Below are 24,068 nucleotides of genomic sequence, written 5' to 3' on the forward strand. Positions count from 1 at the left end.
TTGAACTGCAAACTATTTTTATTCGAATGTGAAGCCTGCACAAAATTTCACGAGACCCACTATTTATAGAAAGCTTTTCTTAGCAACCTGGTCCTCCAATGGTCTCAAGGGAGGTCGATGTCCTTCCACAGGCCCATGGCGTCACTTCCACTAGTCTTCTGCTCGATCGCTTTCTTCATTCTCTCTATCTTCTCCGCATTGAAGTAGCTCTTCCAGTCGCCCACGACTCCTTTGCGAACGAACTCTCCCTGTCCAGACTTGTCCCAAACGTCCCCAAATGTTTCCTTGGCCTTCTTCGTGAAAGCGGCCTTGGCCTCCTCCGGCATACTTTCCACAATCTGCGTCCAGTTCATCAGTTTGGAGTTGAGCGCCTTCATGTTGTCAACACTGGTTAGCGCCAACACTTTCTCGACCCGTTCCGGGTGCTCCCTCAAGTTGTCCCCGTACTCCCGCTTGCCAAAAAAGTCGCCAATCTTTAGAATCCACCCGCGAGTGTCCTTCTTCAGCTCTTCGTACGTCAGTAGCAGCACGTTAGGCTTGTCGCGGTGCTCGTACCAGGAGAGCAGGTGGTCGAAGTAGTCTCCAAAGTCAACTTTTCCTTGCACGAACATGTCAAAGAACTCGTCGAATGTGCCATCTTCGAACATGTATGTGGGCAGCCGCCTGCGAAAATAAACGTGTGGGCAGAACCATGTTGACAATTACTAGCTGCCAAGAAAAATCATTTCATGGACCCGCACCCATTTTCATGCACCGCTCGTGGGCTGTAAGTGCTGATTCATGCAGAACAAATCTACGTTGAAGCATTTTCTGTCTGCCACTCACGGTAGTCCGTGCGCATACAGAATACATATCCTATCGTAACATATCAAATTTGGCCCTGTAAACATTATCGTTAAGGATTTCGGCATCTACAATGCCGAAAAGTCTCAAACATTGTCCAGTTTCTTAATAAAACGTATGGCTACATTGAGAAACAAAACCCAAACGTGAGACAATGTCATAGACATCTAAAAGAGGATATGTTTCTCACACTATACCGCCCCTCGTTCCTACAGAAATTAAAAAAAAAAACAATATAAACGAACTGCATTGGCGTGACTCGGCATAGACACTAATACGCAAATACAGCTTACGGTTGTGTAAAACCACAATGTCTGATCAGGTTAAGGCAACTTTGAGGCGCTGGTAGCTTCAGACGCAGGTCGAAGATTATGCCAAACGACTTTCAGTAAAGCATTGTTCCTTTCAATTCTTTTCACAACTGCTTGATGCCAGGTTGAGCGCTCTTATAAGGAATTCATATAATGCAAAGTATCAAAAGCGGAGAGATTAAAACTTAGTTGCGCAAGTGACATCTTTATAAAGTTGGCCTTTGTCTGCTCAAAATACGATATGCTCATTCCAAGCCAAGGTAAAGAAAGTTCGTTTTCTGCACAAATCTTGTGTTTAACTAGCTTCAACCAGGCGAAAATTTTGTTTCTCAAGCAGGGATGCGTACATTTCTGGGAAGGAGTATGTGTCTCATTTACAACCACGCTATACAGCTGAAGCCGACTTCATCAGTTATAAAACTTCACACAGGCTGTCTGCAGCAGGATAATTTTCGAGGCCTTTTAGTGAGTACATGTTTGAAATCTAAAGAAATTTTACTGGTATATGTGGCGGCAATAGTAATTATGCATGCGTTTTTAGATGTAGCACCTAATTTCGGTATTCCCTCAAAGGTTCCAAAAGGAGCACTTTCTGCGCACAAGTATATCTCATAATAGGTACACGAAACAAAGCACCTACTTGGTGTGGTGATAGAAGGAGACGCAGCAGTCATACGGGTTCCGAGCTATGTAAACATACTTGGCACAGGGGGCGTACGGCAGCTTCTGGAAGGGTAGGTGCGTCTTAATCGCTCCGGGTCGAGGCATAGCGCGGGCACCTTCAGCTCCCGCGATTTCTAAAAATGGCATGGCCTTCCATTGGTCCGCGCCGGCGTTGACGTCAAGTTCGGGCGCTTCCAAGCCGGCGCCGATCTTGAGCACTGCCTGGGCTAGGTAGTGCAGCCACGTGCTTCCACATTTGGGGTAGCTGACGACGAAGACGTCACCGTCTTGGGGTGCGTAGGAGAGCGCTGACCGGATGATTGGCTCGACGAAAAGCCTGTTCACGTGTAGACCTTCGACCACGTGGTAGACATCAGGCCGGGTGCCCGCTTTCCGGTCCTGCAAGTTTAGGGAAATAGGCATAATTCTTTTGTATAATTCTTCTAATGCTCTGCCGCGGGAATAATTCAAAATCTGTGTCAGCTTTCTAGTGCTCAGGCACTACAAAATTTAGGAGCAATCCCTTGGAGCTCGTCGTAATCAAAACCAATGACGTGAGTTCTGACAGCGTCTCAGGGAGCGAGGAGGAGAAAAAAATTGTATAGCACCAACAGTGGTTAAGACTACCCAATTACAGGTCGTCTCTCGTGAAACTACCGCAAACATCCGAGAGAACGCTCCCGCCCGAAACATCGCCAACCCCCCTTTAGGGGTCAAATATTCAATTTACTAACAGACCCCATGGATCGCCCACCTCCTAAAATGGCGCTAGCATGGACGCTTTAGAAAGGCCGGGAACTCCCCATGGGAAAACGTCCCATGGCCGCGAACACCGCCGATATCTCCATTTTGAACAAGAGGCACAACATGTCCGGCTTTACGGGCAAGATGAGGAGGAAGGGGTAGTAGATGGAAAGAGTAGGAGAGCAGGGAGATACCGTCTTGGCGTCGTTTAAGCGGTGCGGCATCTCGACATGCCTACACGGTTCTGAAAACGGCGAGCTCAACCAGGGCCTGGCCTCTGCAAGCACGGAACCGGAGAGGGGACCCGAAGCTCGGGAGAGCATGTGGACGAAGCGCTGCAGCTCGTGTTCGACTCTGACAACGACGCATCGTCCGATGCCTTTAGTGACAATGAGTGAATAAAATGAGTGCGAGTCATCTATTCAAGTGTCGATAAGGTCACTTACCCCCGTATTCAGAAAGCACACTTAACTTAATGACCATAATGAGAAAAGGTCGCCTTGCGCTTCACAAACCTTCCTTACGACGCACTTATCAGAGGCGCCTTTTTCAAGGCACGCTATGCTACTCCGAGCGAGGCTAGCGCGCGATGCGCCAATCGGCACACGGTGTGCGGGCGGGACTCGAACTTTGCACCAATACGAAAGAACGCTTCCGTGGCGCCAGCTTCGAAGCGCTGGGATCAGCCAGCTCCTTCCGCATCCGGTACCCGTAGGGAACTTTGGGCTTTAAATTGCGGCAGAATACTGATCGCCGCTTGCGCTACTACCCCGCATGGCTGTCTATTGCGTGAATTTTCACCGCAGTATCAGCCCCTTTCTCGCATGCGAAACTTGGTAGCACGAATAGTTCCAGTCGGGCAAGCGGCGACAAACTGCAGCTGCACCTGCGTCGTTCTCCGCGCGGAGGCAGCGCCATGAGCCATGGTGCCGGCGCTGGCCGCATCGCGCGATGGCCGGGCCGGCGGGCCAGTGTGCGGGTGTCTGCACGGCCGCGTCCGGGCGGCAGGCGTGTGCACGGATCGTTTTTGCTCGCAGAAAGCGCTCAATTGTTTACGGCTTCAGCAATATCTCGCGATCGACGCGCTAAATTGAACACCCCAGCCGAGCTATCGTAGTCTGCAATGTAGGTCGAGAAAAGGCGCACTTAAAGTAGGTCGGAGCTGCCTTAAGTACCGCTTACTCTTTTAGTTCGATAAGTTCGCAATAAGGCGCCCTTTGAGCATAAGTGTGGTCTTGAAACGTTTTAAGGCGCCGAAAAGTGTCCGAAGAAACAGTTCTACTCAAGATAGGTTTGTGAATACGGGGGTTATGTGTCCTTTCCGCACTTGACCCGAAAGTTTGCCCATCTTTATTTTTAAAGACGATAGTCTTTCTTAGGCTACCTAAACCGAGAAATTTCGGTCGGTCTGTATGTTTTTTTTTTCTTTATTACCGTTTGTCTCAAACGAAAAACTAGGTTACAGTAATTTTATAACATTCGCCACCTTTGCGATAAACACAAGTTTAAAATCTCTTCAGTTGAACAAGGTCATCAAGCATTGGTAACCATTCAGGTGGTTCGCTTAGCGCTTTGTATACCTCACGTATGTTGACCATACTCTCAATGAAATACTCTCTAGCGGGCCGCGCATTGGGATCGGCATGCCTGTATGTCTGCCTGTCTGTCTGTGACTCGATACAGCCACCAGGCCAAAGCAAAACAATGCCTACGCAATAGTCTTATATAGTCACAGCTCAATCTACCCGTCTATGTCCGGTGTAATGTTCATACTTGTCAACATTGTTGAAGAAGAACAAGACATCACGCAAATATGAGACAACAAATCAATACAGAAATGATATTTGCAGTGTTCCTTTATAAAAATTCAAACATGCTTGATTTTTGGGAAATTAAATACTTCATCAACTGCAGAAAAAGAATTAACTCCGCCGTCGCCTGCTGTCGCCCGCGCCAATATAGCTTCTGGCGCCATTTCAAGAAATCAACCGGCAACAGTTACGTAAGGTTCCACTAGATAGTTTCCACGTTCTGCTTGCAACGCACGTGGAGTAGGGAAACGCGGTTCTATAAATGTTGAAGTAGGGTGCCTCGACTAACACGCGTCTTCGCCGTACGGCAGCGTTGGCATCGAGACACCCGGTTTGGAGCAGTGGACCACGGGAAATTTAAAATGATTTAAGCAAACATTTGGCATCTTTACCTTGGGAGGAGCGCGACGCAAGAGGAACAACATAAGAGGTGAGCGGTAAAGTGAAGGGAGGCATTCACTTGGTAAATGTCGATAAAGACTATCGCCTTTTGTGGACATTTGCAACGAAAGGAGCAGATACGCGGCCAATGTTTTTACTTGATAACTCAGTAGTTTTGGTTGGCGGTGCGGCAACTTTTTGTAGTTTTTCGCAACTGACCCGAAAAATCGCCCATCCCATATTTTTCACTTGATATCTCTGAAATTTGGGTGGGAGTTCTTTTGGAACTTTACGGTATGCTCTAGAACCTTTTTGGTGTACTGCACTAAGCTAGCTCTTTATCGAAAGAGAAGGGAAGAATCAGCCAGGTCAGGTCAATTAACTATGGCAGCTGCGTTCGTGCTCTTAAGTCAGGTATATTTGGATTATTGTAAGGATATTCCTACATGACATGTGGCTGATTGGGATATCCAACGCAGTGTTTGCCCACTGGTGGTTCCTCTGCTCTCCTTTGGAGAAAATATTTCTGGCTGGTACGTGTGCATGTAGTGTTAGTCTTCCCTCGTATTAGTAACACTGATTGCGGCCTGTCTGTGTTAGGGCGAAGTGGAGGTAATCTCCTCCTGTGCAGTTCGCGTTCTTGTACTATGTAGTTCGTAGTGCAACAATCAGTGAAGCTCTGGTGAGGGATGTTTGGTGCCCGGATTGTTAACCCATGGGTTATCGTTTCTGCCCGAACGTTGCCGAAATTGTCCGCGTGGCAAGATGTCCCACTGGTATCGTAGTAAGGATTCAATAGGGTGGTAAGCTTGGCAAGTTGGTATGAATTCCATTTTACTTTAAGAGCGCAGCTGAGACAAAGATGAAGCGAAGAAGACAAGGAAGCTCACCGGTTGGTCGGTCGGTGAGACAGTCAGACAGACAGACAGACAGACAGACAGACAGACAGACAGACAGACAGACAGACAGACAGACAGACAGACAGACAGACAGACAGATAGACCGACAGACAGACCAAAGTTTTCGCGCTTAGGTTGCCCAAGAAAACTCATTGTTTTTAAAACCCTCTACTGGCGTTGCCACCTACCTCAGGAAGCTATAGTCCGTTTTCATAACTATCTTCTGGAGCATTCGGTGTGGAGCTGCTCTTCCCTACAAAGGCTACGCTTGTGCACCCCGCCCCGTGCGGCGCCCCCGGGCTTCACCTCATGGACACGAGGTGCGCATCACGGCCCACTTCTCCGGTTTCTTCGGGAATTCGGAGCTTTTATGCAGCCAAACTTCCGCAATAAAAAAAGCATGACTCCTTAACAGCTTTCAATTCCTTCTGAAAGCCTTATATAATACGCCGTAGCGGCAAGGGATGTCGAGCGGCCTGAAACTGCGGTGAGGGGCTTCGTGTCCTGAATTGATACGCACGCACAATTTTTAGGAGCAAATGAGCAAACATGATGTCGGCGGTCATAAAAGTTTATTTTCAGGGGGTAATTCCTTTGGGGTGTGCAGCAAAATGCCGCCAATAATAGCGATTGCAATGATGATAATGCAACGGGTAAGTATACGAGCAGATAATATTTTGTTTGGAGCCACCCATGAAAGATCACAGATTTGTGTTCCAGTACAAGTTCGACTGTTCATTCGAATACTGCCGATTCCGCGAAATAGGCGCCCAGCCTACAAGGCTCGCTCAATCGTTTGGCCATGAACGCCAAGTATGGAAAGGACAAAAAACAAGATACAGTGATGCAGCTTTATATCCGCACCAAATAGCACACGTCGTCGGCAACGTTAACGCGACACGGCAGGAAATGACTGCACTGACAGTACAAACAAACTTAACGGAATCGTCAGGCGTTGAGATCGCCCTGGCCGCAACAACCACCCAGGATGTCGTCACAGTGTTCATCGACACGCAAGAGGCATGCCTAGATTATCAACGAGGAATCTTCACAACATACGCACTGAACATAATGAAATCCATTGAAGGACTACCCCAGGTGTACATCTTCTGAGTGCCCATGACATGAATCCCTCGCCGGTAGTGAGGGTGCTCACACTATAGCCCACTCGTACACACCGAACCACTTACCAGAGGGGGAGCATCAAGGTTCACTGCCACCACCAAAACGGGACCGCCTCTCTAATACGGCACACTACAGACAGTGCAAAGAACAATACCTACCGCCTCATCCTCGACTACCAAAGAAGCCACCTCTGCAAGCAGTGGCGTAGCCAGAAATATTTTATATACACCACGAAAAGAAAGGAACGGAAGGCTCCGCCCACGCAATATTTTAGTGCAATTTCTGCGTTTATAAAATTTTGAGTTCTGACAACGAAACACCCCCCCCCCCCCCCCCTTCTGGCTACGCCCTTGTCTCCAAAGATGCTGCAGACGAATATCTATCCCCACAGCATGCACACTCCTACGTGCTACTTATCCTACTTAGTATTTACTCCCTTTACAATTTCTGTCCCGCCCCCGGCACCATGTACCATTAGGTAGGGAAGAGTCAGAAAACCCCTCACCTACCCCGCCTCCCCTTCCCTTTAGCACCCCTCTTACACGCCGTGGAGACTCGTCTGGCCAACCAAGATCCCAGCAGGACTTGGTGCAGAGGGCTTGGACGCAATCCGCAGCCCGGGTACCGTAGACTGGGCATCTCCTCCACCGGGTGAATGCCTGCCATCAGCCCTTATTATGTTTCCTTCTATTTTTACGATAAATGATAATTGTGTGCACAGCGGGAAAGCTGAATAGCTTTCATTTCCAGCTACGTGAATAAACGTTTGTTGGTGCCAAAGGAAATTGTACTCACGCCTTCGCCACACGAGTTTTCGCCAAGAGACTGCATGCCGCACGAAGGCCGTCACACGTTTCCACCTTGGTAAAAGAAAAAAAGACAGAATAACTCATGAACTAAACCACACAAATGACACTCTCTTAAAGCAAATAAACAACACTGATGTCTTGATTGCAAATGCGAGTTTTTTTGTTTGCCTTCCTCAATGTACCTGCGGCTGCAGGATGCGCGAATTCCAAGCCTGCGGCTCCTTCCCTTCACTGCGCTACACTGGCGTTATAGTTAACGACGTTCCTGGTAGAGAATGGGTCACCGCAACCGGAAGTAACGTCGTTTTCAGTTGCGATATCAACGATGAAGTTTTTTGTCGGTGTTTTATTGCAACCATGAAAGATCCTCGCCTCAAATTTTCTTACCTAATCGTTTCCCCTGAAACCACGCATTAGAAATCTTGTTTCTTGTTGTTGTTTTTTTTAAATAAAGCATGTCGCCGTGCTTATAAAGAGCAGTCGCGACCTGCCAACTTCGAGCAGAGAAATTGAGTCCACTCAATTTTGCCGCTCGGGTAACTACGCCAACGCGTCTTCCGATCGCCTGGTTCTGGGCTCAGTAAGGATAAATTTTACAGCAAAACGACTACCCTTTTTCCGCATCTCATCTGACTCAAATTACTCCGCACGTATTTGCATCGGTAGCAATGGTGCCTCAGTTTCTCATTTTTTTTAGCACTTATGGGGTGGGGGGGGGGCGGGGTGGCCTCTGTACCACTACACTGTTTTCAGCGAGCAACAACGGTTCGTTCCCTCCTAGTTAAGCACCTTTATGATATTATATATTGTAGATATTCATTTTAAAGTAACAGTGACTTCCTGCGCCTTAGCAACAACGCGAGTGATAGAACTCGATAACGCATTTTTTAAGAACGATAGTCTTTCTTGGTCAACTCAAACCCAAATATTTTCGACTCTTTGTACGTGTGTCCACAAGTCTGGCTATATCTTTCCCTCGATTCAGCCACCCAGCCAAAAGGTCAAACAAATCCGAAACAGAAGCCTATGTAGGCAAACTTTCTTCCAAACCACTAAATCTGGAAACATATTTGGTAATTGTGAACAATGTTCATGTTTGAGACGTATTTCATCTAAACGATCAACACATATGTTGTACTTGCAATGTTCTTCTAATTGAGAATAGTTGTCTGCTTGATTTTTGCGACAGGAAATGAAAAATACGGATTGGAAAAATGCTTTGGCCTCAAAGCACAAAAAGGGCGCATGGCGGTGATTGAATTCAAGGTAACAGAAGGTATGGCCCGCGAGCAGGGAAAGGCGGGAAGTTTAAATTTGCAGGAGCAAGCCTGGTCCACCGTGTTTTTCGTAGGGAGGAGGGAGAGGGAACGTGAAGAGCGTAAAAAGTGGGCAAGAAGCGAAGAGAGGCACTTACGTGGAAGAAACGGCAAATTTAGATCTGCTCATTTGGATGAAAATTTTCGCAAAAGGCAACATTTCACTGCGAATGTCGTCTTCCGATAAAATTTGCATCCAAATGACCAGATGTGAATTTACAGAGCAGGACTAGATTTACGACCGCAGTACGTCAGCAGCCCGCGAAAACGCGACTAAATCACTCCGGTTTGTACAGCGGATCCTAGGCACTGCTTCACTGCCCAGTGAAGAATATATTCGAGGCAACGCTGCTCAGAATTCCTGCTATGGTCAAATGTAAGCTGTGTTGCAAAATATAAATGCTACTCCATTTGTCCAAGGAGTAAAGTGGTCTCATTTTGCACCCTAGTTAGACAAAATGCAGGTTGTCATTCTTTCTTCAAAAAAGAATGAGGCGAAAAGCACGGTACGAAATATAACCCTAGAAAACCGAATTAAAGTTAAAATTTATCTCGCATATCGGGAAGCGAATCAGAGGATCATTTTCGCACAGGCACATAAAGCATGCCGGTATTCCCTTATTGCCGTTTGGCACTGGGCTGTAACACGAAACAATCTAACAGAGTTTGCATTCAGACGTTCATTGCGGTGGTTCCTTCCCCTCCAGAAAACGATAGGTTGAATTTCGCCAACACTGAGTACTAATACAAGCGGCGATAGACAAGCCTATTCACTGAACGGCATTTTGCATAGGCGGGGGATCAAAATGTACAAACGCACCTCGGAGACGATGCGGAGATGGGCAGGCGTACAGCGGGGGGCGTCCTTTCGCTCACGTCGACCGGTTTCGAAGCCGCCTATTCAAGTGTCACTGCGAAGGACGAGCGTAAATGTAGGCCATTGACTGGGCACACTTTTTCCTGTTTTCGTATTCCCCTCCCCCTTGAAGGCTTCTCCAGTTACCGCCCCTTGCGGTCCGCACTGGAACAACACGAGTTGCGTGCAGCGGCCCGTTACAGCGTAATGTTGCGAAATAAAATGAAAACTCCTAGATAAATTACTGGGAAGTACAAATGTTATTGCAACTTCGGGCTCATGAGCATTGAGGTCGATCACAGATGACGTGGCACAACCGCGCAGGTGGCGGTGCGAAAGCAAGGCCGCATGGTAGAGAGAGAAATGTAAAGGAAAAGGCTATGAAAAACATTAGGCGGGAAAAAAACTGGTGGCTTTGCTCTGGATGCGCATCCGGTGATCCTCACGCATAGAAAAGCAGCATCACAGTGTGGTCCCACGTGTGTTCGTTGCCCCAAGTTTTGCCCATGAGTTGTGCAAGCATCCACAGCAGCTGCCTTCTTTTTTAACGACGCTTTGGCAGGCAAAAAAGCAATGTGTGTAGGGAAACCATGTAGGCTGTCGATGCGCCGCTTAGTTTAGATTCAGAAGGGTTTGTGATTCTGGAAGTACACAAGGCTCCCTAACCTAGATTTCGTGAATTTTCTGCGCAATCGCTATCTTGACCAGAAGAGTTTTCTGGTAGGCTGTTAGTTCTGTCATTAGCTTCAAGTTGACAAACTGCCTCTGTTCGAATGCGCGAATTTGACGTTTTGTAGCGTTTAGCGCCGCAAGTTTTAAGGTCTACCTCACATTTTTTTTTTTTGCTTGCCATTGCATCATATTACTCGCTTGCGTTAAAAAGCTATAGCGAAACTTACTTAAGAGGATGCTGTTCTTTTCAGCTGCTCTTCCACAAAATACCGTTGTGGGATAAAGGCCATGATCTCATCTGTAATCGGCTGCAGCGTAGTGACGTATTTCGCCGACTATGTGTGACAAACCTCCGAATAGTATAAAGAAACTGCTGAAATACTTCACGGACTTCAAATCAAACCACAAGCAAGAGCTAGACAAAGTTAAAAAAGCATAGAATTCCGGACAAAACATTGGAGGAGCTCTGTGGCACAAAGCAAGAGCTGGAAAATCTGAAAAAACATAATGCCGCCCTGAAGAAAGAAAAAGATGAACTGGCGTAGTCACTGCTTAGTGCAACGAATGAGATAACATATCTAAAGCAGCGCACTTGAAAGAACAACATTGAGTTAAAAGGAATCCGCAAAGAAGAAAAGGAATAGCTGGTGGAAGTTGTTCAAAAGAGGAGGGTAAGTCGGAGTAGTGGATGCTTCGGACATTGATGTGGTAGTGCGCGTCAGGCTTGTCTAGGGCAAGCGAGCGCACAGCTCCGGAGCGTGCTGGCGACATCTGCTGATAGCTGCTGGGTTAGAGATAGCTTGCCATTTCCCATGCACGTATCTCGAACAGGGTCGGGCCGGTCATCATTTCGCATGGGCCACACATTTGTAGATGTCACCACCCACGAAGGGCGCTGGTCTTCCCCAGTGCCACCCATGAGCGGTGACAGGGCAGATAGACGCGCCGTTTGACGCGTTTATCACAGGCAGTTACATAATCGCCTAAAGCAACGACCGCCAATCTTCTGAATCTGAAAGCTCAAGCGTACCAAACGGAAAGTACGCAACAAGAATTCACTGCAGAGCTTTCGGTCGAACCTGTTGTGCGATTACGTAAGTCCCTGGGGTGATAATGCACCGCGTCAAATTACGCACTAATCTCCGGTGTCAACGCTTACGGCTGCCACGCAGAAAAGAAGTGCCCATTGCGGGTGGCGGCGTCGGCAAATTCCAGAGGAGGAGGAGGAGGAATAAACGTCCCTATAAAGCAGTTCGCCTTGGGGAAGAGTCCTCATTCCAGGACCCCTTGAGTCCGTCCGGCTTCTTGAGCCCTCTTCACCAGCCAAAGCTGGTCATCAGGGTCCGAGCTGGACAGTGCTCTCTCCCAGAGAGGCCCAAGCTGAACGACGACCGGCCAGGGCCTGTCTGAGATCCACGCACGCGCAATGGCAAGCTATCTCTAACTTAGCCGCTATCAGCAGATGTCGCCAGCATGCTCCGAAGCCGCGCGCTTGCTTGCCCTAGACAAGCCTGACGCGCACTGTACACAGAGTACCGACGAAAAAAAACGATAGAACTAACGTGATTGTTCGATTTGTATCACGAGCTAGACGTGACGAATTTCTCCAGGCGGCGAAAAAAAAAACGGTTAACAGCAAACGAAATAAGTTTTCCGGACTCGAATGTGTTGTCCATCAACGAACACTTGTGACTTCAGAACAAAACCTTGCCGAGCATGGTCATCGCGAGAAATAAGAAGAAGAACTGGAAATTCGTTTCGGCTACCGAGTCAAAAATTCGTGCGAGCAAAGCAGAAAACGTCAGGCCTATCCACATTGCAACAAACGAGCATCTCGATCTCGCGAAAATTCTGTAAGGATGAATAAGGTTGCAAATTCTTGCCATGCTAGTTGTCCACGATGGATATAGTGCTCCGAATGCTGAATTCTCTTCGAGTATTCACATAACAAGCATAAACAAAAATTATGACTTATTACTTTCACTTTTAAAACATTAAAAACTTCAGTATGACATCATAGCTCTATCAGAAACTTGGTTGAAAGAGAGTTTTTTTTTTTATTTTGGGAGTTCGCATAACTTCCCAAAAAGCTAATGCTACAGGCGGTGAAGGTGCTCTGTACCTACCAACATAAATTAGCTACAACAAACTCAGACTGAAGCGCCATTCGCGGAACATGAAACGTTGCTTGTTGAATTATAAAACAAAATTTCTGTTGATGTAGATTAGAGGCCACCAGGTTCTCAAGTTGCGACATTTGTTTCTACGGTGGGAGACGTATTTCCGTACTTTGCTAACAATAACAATGAAGTTATCATTTGCGGTAACTTCAGCCTAATCGCGTCTAATCGCGTCAAAACGCAGCCTAATCGCATCAACACTGCATCACGAGTACGAAGCGTTGCTGTCATCCCATGACTTCCAAAACCGTATAGCCAATCCCACGAGAGTATCCACAATCACGTCTTCCATGATTGACCACATATTTCTAACTACGATATGAACCCTGTTTAAGCATGAGTAATAATGGGAGATTTAACGGATCACTATCCCACGTTTGTAAACGTTTGCAAATGTTGGAAAGTGTTTCACAATCCCAAAATAAAAAATCAACACACGCAATTGTTGAGACATCAGCATTACAAAAGAACGAGGCAATCTATGAAAGAGTAAGATGGGAGACTATTCTGCACAGCTCCTACCGGGGTCACAACTTACAGCATTCCGGATGGACGATGCCGCCGCGAGGATACAACGAATTCGGGCTGACGGCTGAGGGAGAGACACCCTCCAAGTCGTCTACCCTACAGAACCCCTTTCGGGCATCAAATATCTCTCTCTCCCTCTCTCTCTACATATATATATATATATATATATATATATATATATATATATATATATATATATATATATATATATATATATATCGATCTATCTATCTATCTATATATCTATATATCTATCTCTTTCTCTCTTGCTTTCTACTTCCGTCGGTTTGTGACGTAGACACATGGCTTACAAAACTTTTTAAAAACTGCTTTTATCAGCCTGTCCTGTGTTAAATATAGGGCGAGTTCCCGTAGAGCGACATTCTTTCCCGCTCCAGTTTGTCCGTGAATGACAAAGGAGTTATCAAGCGCGCAGAGCACTGCAGGAAGAGGATGCGAGAAAACAAAGACAACCCTTACTATCAGGTACAATACCGGTCTGCGCGCCACCAATCACTTGTGCAAAAGGAAAAAGGAGTGCTTCAAAAAACCGTATTATTAAAGCAAATGCCAATGCCAAAGAAATCTGTCGTATAATCAATGCGGTCACGAAATTGTCCCAGAAATACGACACTCTGCCAGATTTTAAGATATTACAGTACAGTCAGGATGGTGTTGCCGAAATTTTCAACGACTTCTTTATTGACCTAGCAAAGTGCCCCTTACCATTAGGCGCGATGAACGCGAGCCTATCTTACCTGCCGCGCAATCAAACTCATTTGTATTCAGCGAGATATCAATAATGGAAGAACGGCAAAACGGTTGAAATAAAAAAAGGCCAATAGACATGACGCAATTCCTGTCAACACTATAAAAGACGACATTGAAACCTTGGCTTCAGCGTTAGCAACTATGCTTAATCAGGCATTTCTCTATGGAACATACCTAGCACAGTTTAAGAAGATTGGAAGAGGATCAAGGACATGATCCTAGTAACCTAGCCAATTACGGTGCCGAAACAATTTTATCGTGAAAAATTCGTAGCGGAGCGTGTAATGATCGTTCCAGAAAATTTCAACGTGTGAAAAGAACACCAACACGGTTTCAGGAATAATTACTCGGCTAGTACTGCTGTTAACGCAGTTACATAAAACGTAAACCCCGCCCTTAACAGTTGTAACATACTTGTTCGTATATATAAGAATATCAGAAAAGCGTTCTACTCTGTGAACCACAACATACTACTGCAATAACTAGAATGCTATACGGTTTTCGAGGTACAGCTATTAACTTATTTCGCAGTTATCTGTTCGACAGGAATCAACTTGTCCAAATACCAGATACCAAATCTTCACACAAAGATGTCAAAATGGACGTTCCTCAAGGTTCCGTATTAGCACCATTCTTTCTTCTCTTTACGTTAATGATTTTGCGAACTCGCTAAAACACGCCAAAGCTGTTTTGTAGGCGGAAGATGCAACGCTTATGATCTTCAGTCACTCTTCTCAATAAGTAGAGCTGCTTGCTAATCACGAACTCCGCAACACATTAGTGTGCTTCAGATTTAATTAGCTCGTATTAAACGCTAAAAACCAAAGTTTACAGTGTTCGCGTCGAACCGCAAAGTGCCGCCCGGCACATGCAACTTGCAACCTCGGAGAAACAACAATAGGTTACCACCCTTAAATACTTAAGAATAACTTTAGATTCGTCTCTGCACTGGGCTCCTCATGTAGAACAACTAACGTGGAAATTAGTAGTTTTCTTTTTCACACTGGAAAAAGAACGCATTTTCTGGCCCATGTTTTACGCCTCATTTAATTTGCCATGTTTTACTGCCATTTTATTGATTGATTGATTGATTGATTGATTGATTGATTGATTGATTGATTGATTGATTGATTGATTGATTGATTGATTGATTGATTGATTGATTGATTGATTGATTGATTGATTGATTGATTGATTGATTGATTTAACGCACCGACGCTACTCAGGCGGTGAGGTTCCGGATTAATTTTGACCACCTAGAGATCTTTAACGTGCGCCGAAATCTCGTACACGCGGGCGTTTTTACTTTTCACCTCCATCCGAAAAGCGGCCGCCGAGGCCCGGAATCGAACCCGCGTCCTTGGGCTCAGCAGCGTAACGCCTCAGCTACTGAGCCACCGCTGCGCGTCACTGCCATTTATTTTTATTGCATTGAGTCATGGAGGTCCACCTACACGTCTTACTGCAAATCGCTCAGTGTTATCCAGAAAAGAGCCATTAGAATAACGGTCGCAACGCCGAGAAATGGCCCATCAGCAGCGTCTCCTCCACCGAATTTAACATATTGCCGTTTGATGGAGTCAGGGACTATAACACTGCTATAATTATTCACAAAATACTTACCCCCAACAAGCCGTGCCTCACTCTTACACTCAGACGAGATACAAGGCATGCTGAACATCAAAATCTTCCCCTGCCGGTAGTACATAATGTATATGGCCAGCGCCTCTTGTATTTCGTGGGAGCAAAAATATGAAATAACATACCAAACTCTATCCAACCATTACCAAACATTTTGCCGTCCCAAGAACGTTACTTGAGAATTCAGGTACTGTAAACTAGAACCGTTTATTTAAATGTAGGAATAACTATTTTGAAAACACACTCAACGCTGTAACATACTGCCAATTATTATTATACCAATTATTTTATGCCAATTACTTGTTGCCCCAATCTGCAATGTTAGTCCAGGATGGTATTCTGGAAAATATAAATATTGTGAGCATTCTTGACCAAACTTCCGGCTGCAGAGAGTTGCAGAGGACAATTCCCGCACTTGGTCTTCATCTGCACACACTCATCAGCACGCGGCAGTGTTTCATCATCTTGGATGGACATGATCATCAGCATCATGTGTTTGTGGTTGCTTGATGCTCGAACGCCTCAATAAACGCCGTTGCTGGCCCTAGTCCCTCAATATATTAGATCCAATATTAGCCGTGCAGACTATGGATCTAGATGCCTCATAAACTGGTTTTTGTGGTGTGTTTTGTGTGTTTATGCTGTTCAAAAAAAAATCCTGTGGTGGGAAAAGACAGGTCACACGTTCCGAGCTTTTAGGTCCTTTGAATCGTCATTTCAGACGTCCGAGATCTGTTTCAGACCAGGTCCGTTTTATTTTTCTAATAATATCTCTATAAACCTCCACGCCTTTCCATTTGTTTTTGTCATATCCTGTTAGAAATACGCCGCAGCCGACGTTGGCACGGGGTGCCACTTAAAAATGTTTACACGCGACATAATGACAATTTTGGCTTGTTTTGACAGAGAGCGTTTTACCTGTTTTTACGAGTACCATAAAATTGCAGCGGCATTCTAAGGGTGCAGTAAATGCCCCTCCATTTCGAGGAACCAACATGCTGCATCCCTTTATGGTTATTCTTTGCTTACGGAACCTCATGGGGAAAAAAACCATTGGCCGCGTATCTGCTCCCTTCGCTGCACATGTCGGAAGACGGTAGTCTTCAGCCGCCGCTGCCACGAAAATGTCTCCCTTCTCTCCCCCGACCACCCTCACGCTCTTTCCCTTCTCGTTCCGCTCCTCTCATGATAAACGCCGTAGATGTCTGGTCAAATAAATTCAGTTTTCCCGCTTTCTAATACTCCCACATCACCAACTCGAACCTTTGTTCACCGGTGGACTTTTTGGAATGCCGCCACGAGCTATTTTTGTATTTATTAGTCAAAACATTGCTATCAACGCATATTGTTTTATTTGTTATAACAAAAATCACGCAGCCATGTGTTTTTAATTAAAATTGCACTGCCAATTACCAGTTACGTAGCTATTTTTTCCCTCAAATTTGCCTAACGTTTACATTTGCTGAACAATATTGGATTTAGTTGTTTGGAAAATTTCTGCTTCCTATAATTTCTCCAACAGAAAGAAGATGTTCGTCGCGCCAGACGAGCACTAATTCCACCGTGTGGAACGGACCTCTGTAGTAAACTTGCCCGGTGGGAGGAGGTCTTGCTGCGAAGACTTCGTGGTATAGCCGTCTCTCCCGCTGTTACCCGGGAGTGGCCACCACGCTACCATGCCCCGTTCGCTACACGGCCCCTGTCGAAGATGCGGTCACAGAACTGCTGTGGACGTGCCCGTAATTGGAAGCGGCCAGAACACGACACCCTTCGAGGCACACGCCTCCACCCTGGCAGACCACCTGACCTCCATCGGTGTATATGGGGACCCACCACACCTCCCTCTTGAGTTTTTTCGCGAATCGGGGGTTAACTTACACCTGTAACGTAGTCTTTGTGCCATAGGGTATACTATGCAATAAAAAAGAATTCGTTTATCTTTTGACCGGAAGGCGGAACCAAGGGAGAGGCAGACAGGGAGACAGGCCAAAATTTTCTGTTTTAAGTAACCCAAGAAAAACTATCGTCGTCAAAAAACCAAGAAACGTTTCCTCCATGTTCGCGAACTACCCATGGCGTCCATGTTAGGTTTCAGTTTCTGTTTTGCTCGCTTAGCGGCCCGTGGGGTGTGAGACGCGTTTTAGCTCAGGCGCGTCTGACACGTTTCAGTCAGACGCGTCTCAGACGCATGTTTTTATTGCCGTTCATACATCTCATAAAATACGCATTTTTTTTAAATATGCTTTAGACGCCAATAGTATTGAAACTTCTCGCACTTCTGGAACAGAGTACTTACTCTGGCCGGTGTTGTGTAAGCTGTCGCGCATGTGCGTCCGTACCACTTTATAACAAGTGCAAAAAAACAGAGTGGTATAGAAACATTCAGAAGACTTTATAGCTCTGAAAAAAAGTATCCCGACGTTTCCATTCTGCGCGGCACGGTCGTTCTTTCATTGTTTCCTCTCCAACTACCCTTCGCCGTCATTCCGAACCGGGAATAAATCGGGCTTTCTATTTTTTAGTGCTCTGGAACAGAACCGTGGGTTCTCGGACCAGGTCACATTTTAATGCGAACACATTAAACTACCCGTCGAGCGGAAGAGCCGACATCCGGCATTGGTGGCAGCGAAATATGCTATAAAATTGTTGACAGCGCAAAGATAATGACAGTGGAAAGACTGAGTTGGAAAGAAAATAAAGCAAATCATGCTCCGGATGTCAACCGAATCCAGGCCTTCAGAATTTGAGTCAAGCAAGCATCCGCAACACCTGGTAGGCTTTATTTTCTGAAGAAAATAAAGCACTTTAACTCCATGACTGTAGCTTACAGAAGATAAACCTGGCGCAGGCTGTGTCGACTTCAACTCAGAAAACGCCAACAACCGGTGCACGTAGTTTTGACGAACTACGACCTTGACATTGCTCGCAACGTCACTAGGCAGGGCATTCACGTAAACATACGTTAAAGCTGAATGAAGGCACAACATTTATCTCCTCACATAAATCGGCCTCTGAGATGGCAGCTTCCGTCCGAAGCTGTTGATCGCAGGTGCGACAAGATGCAACGTCCACATACAAACCCACCATTCTCACATACCCACTCAAACAGAGCAGCAAATAGCAGTGAAAACTGTTAAGGGACGTCACAGCATTTCCCCAATTCCCATTTGGCTGTGACGTCAACATAGCCTCCTGAAGAAGCACTCTGCGGCGTCCAATTGTAAATGCCGTCGCATTCACAAGTCATAATAAGGGATTAGGATTTGTCGGCCGTCGTTTCTTCACTGCGAAGTTTCAGAGAAAGTCCTGCTGCCTTTTATTGCAGCCGTATGTCTGCGCTTCACGTGGGCGTCCAATTTTCACTTCGGGCAATGCGCATTTGTTTACCGTTATCTTCCTCCTTTTTGTACAAAAAACCTGCGACGTGTTCTTACACCTTTCAAAGCGAAAACTTTTTTAGTGGGACCGATGGCGGCGCCCTGTCGAAAAACTTCAGCCTTTCCCCATACAGCGGTTGGTCGACCGAAGAGCTCTGATAAAATCTCTGGACACATAGCGCATGCGCGAAATCGGGCTTCCATTGTGACAAAAGGGCTACGTGAAAATCCCCCAAAAAAAGCAACGGTTCTAAATGCCACAACTCACGCATCGATGGGAAGAGGGCGTACAATAGTGTATACCTTTACCTTAAAAACCCACGTATCGGTATACATTTAGTCGTTCGTAGCTATGTTTAGTCAGTGCGCGAAAAATCACCGCATGGGTTCGTTCCTCGTTTGCTATTTGGGTCTTCGAAGGATTGCCGATCGATTGGACGCCTTTCAGCGAACATTGGATGCACTTTTAAATTTCGCAAAGAATGGCAAATTTTAGTGTGCGGAATATCAGATAGCTTCGTTGTCTCTTCAAGGGCAAGCGTAAAATGTCGGAGCACACGTTAACGATCGCTCACGTAAAACAAAATGTAGAATAAAAAAGATAATGAAGTTGAGAACAGAGGTCCTGTACTAAGGCACGTGCGGTAGTGAGGAATACCGATTACATTGCGACCACCTGGGGATCTTTAACACGGCGCTAAATATCGTAAACATGGTGTTGCTTTTCCGCCTGCCTTACAAAAACAGCAACGGTGGTACGCTGTGTAATGTACTGTCTATGGTATAAAATAATGCCAGGAGTTCTCAATAAAGATGTCTGGTTTCAGTTAAGCCATCTGGTTGCCTGCAAACGCATATGTCTCTGCTAAAAAAAACTAACTTTTCTATTTACGGCAGCACGGCTTAGCAAGACTGAGAAAAGAGCATGAGTGATAAAAAAAAGCCGAGCTGTTCCTGCTGCTATATTCAGAAATTTCCGGTAGAAAGATTGAAGCGTCATTCGTATTCGCAGGTATTCCATTTCGCAAAACAAAGTAAAAATTGTTTTCTAACCAACCTTTCCAGATCAGCATCAGCGTGCAGTTCCCATTTTGCTTTCACCATTCCGCAGAACATGCATATGTTGTATGTGGGTAACCATTTGACCAATAAGTGAGATATAATTCCCGGCGATAGCACGCCCGGAGAATACTTTTGGAAACAGTCACGGTTAAATGAGCGAACATATAATGTGGCTCTGTGGAAACATGCAGTTACGAGGATAGAGGTAGAAATTAACTGCCTCACGGGCACAGGAACCTACCGAAATAATTTAGGGGGCGAAGTGGAGAGGGGTGCTTGAAAAAATGTGAAGGCTTAATAAGGAATTGGAAATTAGTAAAATTCACAGTTGGGCTATAGTTGGTTTTGATTCATCGTAAGAAGCGCTTAAAACGGGACACAGACACAGAAGTAGCGCCGTCGTGCGTGTCTTCTCTTCTGTGTCCCGTTTTAAGCGCTTCTTACGATGAATTGGAAATTAGTTTACCTCACATGGAGCTCTGTACAGTTGCCCTCGCAGTGGTGTTCTGGTTTTTCAATTACACCGTGAAACATCGTGAAACGGCCGGCAACCCTGTATCTGCGACTACCGCTCACCGGCGTGTCTCCTTGGTCATGGGGCAACCACAGTGGTTGTTCGCTGCAGCTCCCGCCAGTACAAAATTGTGCTCGGTGATTGGTGAAGAGCAGCAGGTATTAGCTAACGCCCTACGGTTCGGTCGAGGGGCGTTCTGCAAAGCTGACTGCCAAACAACATCTGCGCCCATATGGAGCTTTACTTTTCAGACGATGTTCTCGTAGGCATGCATCGATAATGTTGGGTTACAACTTATAAGAGTCTTAGTAGCGCAGCAACTTTGTACAGCGAAACACGATTGCAGCTAGGAAGTAATTGATTATCTCTGCCTTTAAACACTATAGGAAGCCGTGATTTAAAATACAAGCATGGCTTCGATCTACTATTTATTTACTTATTTATTTGCTTCTTTGTTCGTTTGCTTTGTATTTCTTCCTTCAATCGTGCATTTGTTCGTTCGTTCGTTTGTTTGTTTGTTTGTTTGTTTGTTTGTTTGTTTGTTTCCTTGCTTGCTTGCTTGCTTGCTTGCTTGTTTGTTTGTTTGTTTGTTTGTTTGTTTATGCAGTACTTAATTATCAGCTGCAGTTAAGAAGCCCTAGGCAGAAGTGAACAACAAAAATGGATAGACGAAGGGAAAAGCAGTAGTTCTATACAACGTACGAAGCAGAATAAGGCAAAACTAACAGCAAGCAAACGAGAAAAATCCTGTTCATACGGCAAGTTAAAAAAAACATCAATAATTAAACTGCAAAGCGGCGCCTTGATGACAACATTTCACGCTATATGGCATCAAACGAACACTACAAGTAAATATAGAGAAACAGCTGCACTTTGGGTGTAATTTCGGCCCCTTAAATCAACCTACAGACAGAATTTGAGGCGGCGTGGCGAGGAGGTCTACTACGGATAGATAATGCGGTGTGAAAGAGAAGTTGACATTTTACTTTTCGGACACTCCTTTTTGTGTTTTCTAAGCCCACTGACTATCTTCGATTTGACCACGATCCTCAGCTTCAACACAAAGCATTTTAACAAAACCTAACGGCAGGTGTCGTTGCGTTTGCATTAACCTTGGTGAAGAAGCAGGCAGTATCACATTTCCCATGCCATCAGGTTTGAACCTTAGAAATCATAAATGTTTGTTATGTTCCTTAAGTCAACCGGTTTTTATGCTACATCCGCGATGAAAACCGTCTTGTTTGCTGCATTCCTGCGAGCTGTTTATGGCAAGGACCCTACGCTGTAATCACGCGGTAGTAAGTCTACTTTGAGTGTTTTTCTTATGGCTGCCGTCCATACCAGAAACCACCTGCCAGAAACTCGGTACTCCTGTAAAATAGTAGTGCGCTTTACCTACCGAAATCCGGTACTTCCGTCAAATATTAGTGCGCTAATAACTGATATTATTTGTAATAAAGCAGGTTTATGTACTTATAACCTTCTAATTTAAAATAGACAACTGCTATTTTCATACTGTTATTTAAAAACGCGATTACTTTTGAAATTACATGAAAAAATTTTTCTTAATTTACACAGCCCATTTCCCCGTTATTAGCGAAACACAAGTGCCACCACTTTAATTATTCCATGGCATATAAACACTAAATGAGCCACGTAATGACTTTTTTCCTCGTACAGAACTAATGCACCAGTACCACTACGGAGGCATTGAATACTCAGTCCCAAGCTTGAGAAGAAAGCAGCGAAATATGAAATGCCAACACAAAGGACAGAACACACAACCTAAACGCTAGACCAGCAACAGACATAACTGAAAAGCAACAGATATAATTTCAATTGACATAATTGAAACAAACAACTCCAACACCTTTGCACTGCTGCGAACAATGTGCACAACCTATCCAATCGGCCTATCTCTGTTTTGTGTCTTGTGCTTGAAATCCAGCCTCCAAGGAAAGCGACCTTTATATATCTCAGACAGATTGCCTTCCTCTTGTTGACCGATATGAAACACCTCAAGTACTGCTCTCTCGGTTTGCGTCTTCCCCTGCCAAGAATCGCCACACTTCCGAGCGGTGGGAAGGCGAAAGGGAAGATGAGAAGCGCCTTGAGAGTTGCTAAACGCATATATGCTCTCGTAATCGGTCATTGGCGTACCGGCCCGTTTGGTCGGTAAGCAGTAAAAGCTCGCTAATTCGAACCGCAAGGGGAAGACACCTCAGTTCGAATTTATTAAATTTCCAGCTAATGAAAGTCAAAAACTACCGCTGTGCACTGCGATTGTGAAGACGTACGACATGCCCACAGGCAACAGCCAGGGCGTTTTGCTTTAACGAGCGAATATAAAATACTCCTCTTAGCCTTTTTTTAAGAACTGAAGAATAGAAACTGGCGGTCCACAACTACGGATTGGATGGGCGCACTGGAGCTTCGTAGTCACTGCCAGCAACGTATTCTCTGCTTCTTTTTTGCGAAATATTGCTTCTGACTTGAGAAATGATGTGTCCATCGTCAGCGCACCACACACCACTGAGCTCGAGCTGATATTGACGTAGTTAGCAAATAATACCTCTTCTAAAACGTACACCACGGTGTTTGCAGATTGGTTTTACCCAACTTCGCATTCTGTATCCGTTCCGGAAGCAACGAAGTCTCGTGTATAGGCAGCGGCGTAGTACTATGGCCCTTTGTCACGAGTTAGGCCACGGGCGGAGTAGCGCGTACTTCGAATTATCTATGGCGGGACCTACTTGTGTTCGAATCAACCGGCTTTTTTATACATTGAATTCTTTTGGAGCCTGGCCGGACCAATTCATACAGTTTGAGCTATTCATACATTAAAATTACTGAAGTTCGAATTAACGCTCTTTCTCTGTATGCCTTTCCACACAACAAGGGGATTTTGTAGATAGCACGTGTAAGACAGTTTACGTATCTGCTCTCACGCTTTTCTTTGCTGCAGGCACATTTCCTTCTTTTTATCGCCTTTTCTCTGCGCGTGCGCCGTACTGACAGCTTACACGAAGCGCAAAACACCACACGTGCACCACGCCGCGAAGCAATTAATCTCGCTGTTGTGCGACACTTCGTGAATATATGGCATAATTTCAATCCTTCTTCTTTCTTTGTTTCCATCGAATATAATCCCGCTTTGATTTTATTTCTATTTATCTTTACAAGTACGCACTAAGCGACCGCCTTAAGCACTGGCACCGGAAATTCCACTGCAGTTAACCTTTGACCCCTGCTGGTAGTCTGACCGATTGGAGTTCGTGAACCAGCTATGCAATAAACACAGTCGTTAAAAATCAAAATACGGACATCAGTTAAGCGGAAAAACGCCCCAGCAAAACACAGCACTTGATAAAAAGCAATTGCGATGAGTACTTGGAACAAAAACCAGCAATCTTACGGCACGGCAGGACGAATGGTTGTTCGCTTGCTGCTGGTGTCCCGCCCGTGGCTGCTATCGGCTTCGCTCTGCTGATGGAAGACTCTCCTGGCTGACTAGTGCACCCCAAGCGGTATCACCGCTGTGCTTTTGTAGTGTGTGTGCACTGTA

The 24,068-nt window shown here is 45.6% G+C and overlaps 1 protein-coding gene across 2 annotated transcripts; it reads right to left on the bottom strand.

Moving 5' to 3' along the window:
• Positions 1-24,068, bottom strand: LOC144179612 (sulfotransferase 1C2A-like). Of its 2 annotated transcripts, XM_077708031.1 has the most exons (5): positions 23,919-24,068; positions 9,723-9,813; positions 7,573-7,637; positions 1,795-2,216; positions 1-663 (listed from the first exon to the last, which is right to left on the bottom strand). In XM_077708031.1, the coding sequence occupies exons 3-5, from the start codon at positions 7,606-7,608 to the stop codon at positions 105-107; spliced, it is 1,017 nt and encodes a 338-aa protein (XP_077564157.1). In that variant the 5' UTR covers positions 7,609-7,637; positions 9,723-9,813; positions 23,919-24,068; the 3' UTR covers positions 1-104. The 2 variants fall into 2 exon arrangements, with proteins under 2 accessions (XP_077564157.1, XP_077564158.1); XM_077708032.1 differs by lacking the exon at positions 9,723-9,813 and having other exon boundaries at positions 23,919-24,044.

Source organism: Haemaphysalis longicornis, unplaced genomic scaffold (assembly GCF_048455015.1).
Source record: "Haemaphysalis longicornis isolate Haplotype H1 unplaced genomic scaffold, Haemaphysalis longicornis Haplotype H1 scaffold_4, whole genome shotgun sequence".
NCBI lineage: Eukaryota > Metazoa > Arthropoda > Arachnida > Ixodida > Ixodidae > Haemaphysalis > Haemaphysalis longicornis.

What these genes read in the sequence shown, in the direction of transcription:
- LOC144179612 (XM_077708031.1), bottom strand. Translation starts at nt 7,608, where the DNA reads ATGCAGTCTCTTGGCGAAAACTCGTGTGGCGAAGGC. An exon ending in AAAACTCGTGTGGCGAAGGC is followed by an intron (nt 2,217 to 7,572) that starts GTGAGTACAATT and finishes CTAAACTTGCAG; the next exon opens with GACCGGAAAGCGGGCACCCG. An exon ending in TCCTTCTATCACCACACCAA is followed by an intron (nt 664 to 1,794) that starts GTAGGTGCTTTG and finishes TTATTTTCGCAG; the next exon opens with GCGGCTGCCCACATACATGT.